General features: G+C 50.4%; 1 protein-coding gene across 1 annotated transcript; it reads left to right on the top strand.

Moving 5' to 3' along the window:
• Positions 1 to 707: 707 nt before the first annotated feature.
• On the top strand, positions 708 to 4,549 carry LOC136568031 (keratin, type II cytoskeletal 3-like). The gene is made up of 9 exons (XM_066567874.1): positions 708 to 1,292; positions 2,070 to 2,284; positions 2,431 to 2,491; positions 2,652 to 2,747; positions 2,916 to 3,080; positions 3,189 to 3,314; positions 3,522 to 3,742; positions 4,087 to 4,121; positions 4,206 to 4,549. The coding sequence occupies exons 1-9, from the start codon at positions 708 to 710 to the stop codon at positions 4,547 to 4,549; spliced, it is 1,848 nt and encodes a 615-aa protein (XP_066423971.1).
• The last annotated feature ends 431 nt before the right edge of the window (positions 4,550 to 4,980 follow it).

Here is a 4,980-nt window from a genome sequence, read left to right as displayed (position 1 = left end):
GCAAGTGGAGGGAATTCAGTCTACAGGCAGAAGACACTCCCACAGTAGTGACACCACATGCTCCAAGGAGATATTTTTCCTCTCTAGCAGGAGAATATGCTGAGTCTCCTCAAATTTTGGTGTCATGAATTCCCATTCAGGATTGGGAAACATCTCCTGAAACGCAAATGCAATTTAACATATAAAAAGGAGATTAAGGGTGTGTGTAAGGAATTGTGAAAGCCATATTATAGCTGGGATTTCATCAAAACTTTTGTCTTTCTGTGGAGCTTTGATAGGGAGATCTCTATCTGGAATTATTGGGAGTTACTAATGAGAGCTGGATAGCCAATGAGGGGCTTTAGAAAAGGGGTTTATGAATAAAATTGATTTCCAAGATGTCATAAAGATATGAGAGTCCACTTAGTCATGGAAACGTGTCTCGAAGCTCTTTTTTTATTCACCTCTAGATTACAGGGTGTGTTTCTGGGAAGTCCCAAATATGGCAAAGCTCATGGAGAATCTGTCAACAACCCCGTGCTGATGAAAATACTAAATTGCTTTCCACCTTCACGCCCAAGCTGTCCCAGCCCACCTCCAGCAGTGGATAAAAGGGAATGCCCGAAGCTGCTGGAGCCAGAGAAGACTGCAGACTTCTTTTTGCCTTCATCAACTCTGTTGGTCTTTCTTCTCTTCTGGATTTTGATTCTGCTTGGAAGAAACCAGCCATGTCTCGTCAGTCTGTCTGCATGAGCTTTGGAGTCGGGGGAAGAAAGGGATTCAGCTCCTGCTCTGCTGTTGGTGGTGGATTTGGAGGCGGTGGTGGCCGGAGCAAGATCAGCTACAGCTCGTACTCCTCATCCCGGGGAGGAAGCGGAGGAGGACACTGTGGGGGGTTCAGTAGCCGGAGCCTCCATAGCATGGGGGGCAGCAGAAGGATTGCCATGGGCGGATGTTATGGTGGTGGTGGATACGGTGGCAGGATGGGTGGCTTTGGTGGAGGAATGAGCTGTGGAGGGATGGGTGGTGGTGGAATGGGCGGTGGAGGAATGGGAATGGGTGGCTTTGGTGGTGGAATGGGTGGTGGGGCAGGAATGGGTGGCTTTGGTGGTGGAATGGGCAGTGGGGGAATGGGCGGAATGGGCGGCTTTGGTGGTCCAGGCTTCTCTGGAGGCATCCAGCCGGTGCAAGTTGACCCCAGCCTCCTGCGTCCGGTCCACGTTGAGATCGACCCCCAGATCCAGCAAGTCAAAAACCAAGAGAAGGAGCAGATCAAGACCCTGAACAACCAGTTTGCCTCCTTCATCGACAAGGTGAGAGTTTAGGACAGGGTCTTTTTGGAGGTGGAATGTCAAACAACTTCCTTGGGCTATGGACAGGGAATTTTTTCACCTATGAAGAGTTGTTGGAGTTGTCAGACCAATGCCTCAACATCAAATTGTAATTAGTCAGGTTTACTTAATAAGTAACACTAAACAATAGAGGAGATTTTGTGCTAATGGAAGATTAAAGAGAACATCTGCAGGATATTCTGGGGATTGTCTAGCCAAGGCACTTCTGCAGCCTCATTTTGGGTGATTCAGGGCAAAGTCATGACTGTAAATTTAATTGTCCTAAGAGTTCTCATTGCTGGGATTTGCTTTTTGATGAAACTTTCTTCTCAAAGACTGATTCAAGAAACTGCAGAGCATTAAACCCCTTTTCAATACTCTTGGATTATTTTAATTTCAAATAGAAGCCAAAGAAATAGAAAATCCCTCCCAAGAGAATGCATGGCCAGTTAGGGAATAAAAATTTAATCTTTCTTGACTTCAGTGCTGGAAAGATAATGACAAAGTCCAATCCTGATGCTATGGAAAATTGGGATGATGTCTTTACGGGGAACATTGCTTTGTCCCCAGAGGAGAAGTTCAGAATGACTCAAAATTAATTGTCTAATAACAAATAAATTAAATAATGCTTCTCATGCACCTCAGGAGCTTGAGTACTTGAATGAGACATAGATGGGGAATGATTCCCTGGGCTCCCAAATCTCCTAGGAGTGGGATGTCTCTCTGGTGAATGTCTCACACACCCTTTGTTGGCCATAGGTCCGATTCCTGGAGCAGCAGAACAAGGTGCTCTCCACCAAGTGGGAGCTGCTCCAGCAGCAAGGGCCATCAGGGCCCAGGAAGAACCTGGATGTGATCTTTGAGAACTACATCCAGAACCTGCGGAGGCAGCTGGAATCAATCCTGGCACAGCGGGGCCAGCTGGAATCAGAGCTGCAGAACATGAGGCAGTACGTGGAAGAATTCAAAACCAAGTGAGTGCGGGGACAGATGGGGAGGGACGAGCGGGGAGAGCGGAGCTGATGAGGAGACCCCGTGAGTGGAGTGACCACTGCAGGTGAGCACCCCCAGGGGTCTCCGAGGGGGTCTCAGAGTCTCACTTTGTCCTGCCCCGCCACAGGTATGAGGAGGAGATCAACCGTCGCACGGCTGCTGAGAACGAGTTTGTGGTGCTGAAGAAGGTGAGTCTGGAAGACACCAGCAGGGATAGGGTGAGGGGGGACAGGAGGTAAAGACATGGGAAGGACTCAGCTCCAAGATGGGCAGATCTCAACAGGAAGAGCCAACAGCTCTTGTGCGATGAACGGAAGCCATGGTCTAATTCTGAGATCTTTCCTTTAGGATGTGGACAGTGCCTACATGACCAAAGTTGAGCTGGAAGCCAGGGTGGGAGCTCTGACAGACGAAATCAACTTCCTGAGGTGCATCTACGAGGAGGTAGGAGCTCTCTCTTCCCCTCGGTGAAGTTTTAATGAGGGTGTGGTGACCAAAGTCACTGAGGTTGGACTGAGCGTCTTTGTGGATTTGATCTGGAGAGGTTGCCTGGAGCTACTGCTCTTCTCTCCCCTCAAGAGATGGTGCCTCTGACTCATGTCTTGGTTGCAGGAGCTGTCCCAGATGCAGACGATCAGCCGGGATCTGTCCGTGGTGGTGTCCATGGACAACAACCGTCACCTGGACCTGGACAGCATCATCGAGGAGGTCCGGCGCCAGTATGAGCAGATCGCCCAGAGCAGCCGGGCTGAGGCCGAGGCCTGGTACCAGAGCCGGGTGAGTTGGGAAGGGCTCGAGGCTCCTGGGACAGTCCCCACTGTCTGAACCACCTGAGCTTTTGGTCAGCTTTGGTCCTAATGGATGTCTTTGTCCCCATTTCTCCAGTACGAAGAGCTCCAGAACACTGCTGGAAAACACGGGGACAGCCTCCGCAACACCAAGATTGAGATCCAGGAGTTGACCAGGAATGTCCAGAGGCTGCGGGCTGAGATTGAGAACGTGAAGAAGCAGGTAAGGGACCATCAGCTCCTCATTGGGTAACAGCTGTGTGCTGGGTCAGAATGGGGCTGGGTGGTGAGAGGGAAAGTAATCACGAAAATTCAAACCCTTTGGAGAAGATAGATTATGTCTGTCTGTTTTCCTTCTTGTTTGTGCCATGAGGATGCTCCAGTAGAGGGTGGGAAAAGGGATCTCACACACTGGTTTTTTCTTCCTTAGAACCAGCAGCTTCAGGCAGCCATTGCTGAGGCTGAGGAGAGAGGGGAGATGGCCATCAAGGATGCCAGGAGGAAGCTGGAAGAGCTGGAATGTGCCCTGAACAAGGACAAGGAGGAGCTGGCTCGCCTGCTGAAGGAATACCAGGAACTGCTGAACACCAAAATTGCACTGGATGTTGAGATTGCCATGTACAGGAAGCTGCTGGAGGGAGAGGAGAACAGGTAGCTAATTGGCATCTATTTGACTAAATTCTTGACGGATTATAAGATGTGTGGCTAAAACTTTTGAACCCACACTAAAGACTGATTTTGTGTCATTCATGCTCTAATTCCCAAGTATATATTAATTATATTAGGCTTAAACATACTTGAGTGGGTTTTCCATCTTAAAAGAATGTTGCTTGTTTCTCTAAAGAATAATTGGAAAATTCTGAAAAAAATTTGAATAGGTTGCTGATTTTTTTAAAGAATAATTGAGAAACATAAACTTGTACAAGAAAAGGAAATTCTTAGCTGAAGAGCCGTGCACTTCCCAGAGGAATAACTGGTCCCATTTTCCCTCACAGGCTGTGCAACGACAGCATGTCCAACGTCAATGTCTGTAAGTATCTGCCCTGGGGTCCTTCAGAAGTGGTAGAACTTGTTCTTTTGGGCAACAGGTGAGTAACCTGTGCTTCTCTTCCAGCTGTGGTAGGCAGGACGACTGTCTCTGGAGGCAGAGGAGGCATGGGAGGAGGATTCGGAGGCAGCGGCATGGGAGGAGGATTCGGAGGCGGCAGCTGTGGAATGGGAGGAGGATTCGGAGGCGGCAGCGGCATGGGAGGAGGAATGGGAGGAGGCGGCATCTGCGGAGGAGGCAGCAGCTTTGGAGGAGGCAGCATGGGCGGCAGCTGTGGGATGGGGGGAGGAATGTACTCTGGTGGCTTCTCCTCTGGAAGCGGAAGGATGTGCGGCTCTGGCGGGGGATCCTCCTCCGTGCGGAGATGCGTCACCACCACCTCGGTCAAATCTTCGGGAGTGAGATTCTGAGCCCCGAAGGTTGACAAGGAAAGAAGCACCTCCTCTCTCCCCCTGGCAGCAGCCCAGCCTCCTGAAGCCCAGCTCTGGTGTCCTGCAATGGGATGAACTGTGTCCCTCTTGCCCAGCTTGTCCCAGATCCTGGTCCCACCCGGTGGTTTGGTGGCGATGCCGTGGGTGTCCCGGCACCGGGAGCTGCCCGGCAGGAGGGGCTGCCCTGCCTTCCTTGCTGTGTTGTACATTTCTTTTGGCAAATGTGTATAAAACTCCTCTTTCCTCCTCTCTCCTCCTGTTCTGCGTCCCCAGCTCCCTTCCTCTGTGTGTGTGTCCTGCCCTCCTTCCCTAGGATGTTGCCATTCCCAATAAATTGCAGAGAACATTCATGATGTTGTTGTGTCAATGCTTCGGGAGCCACTCTGGGAAGGGCGGTTCATGCTTTGGGA

This window comes from Molothrus aeneus, chromosome 30 (genome assembly GCF_037042795.1).
Source record: "Molothrus aeneus isolate 106 chromosome 30, BPBGC_Maene_1.0, whole genome shotgun sequence".
NCBI lineage: Eukaryota > Metazoa > Chordata > Aves > Passeriformes > Icteridae > Molothrus > Molothrus aeneus.
Note: the sequence above shows the minus strand (reverse complement) of the source record. Positions and strands in the feature narration are given on the sequence as shown.

Coding starts and splice junctions, on each gene's coding strand:
- LOC136568031 (XM_066567874.1), top strand. CDS start 708: ATGTCTCGTCAGTCTGTCTGCATGAGCTTTGGAGTCGGGGGAAGAAAG. Junction 1,293..2,069: donor TTGCCTCCTTCATCGACAAG/GTGAGAGTTTAG, acceptor TGTTGGCCATAG/GTCCGATTCCTGGAGCAGCA. Junction 2,492..2,651: donor AGTTTGTGGTGCTGAAGAAG/GTGAGTCTGGAA, acceptor TCTTTCCTTTAG/GATGTGGACAGTGCCTACAT.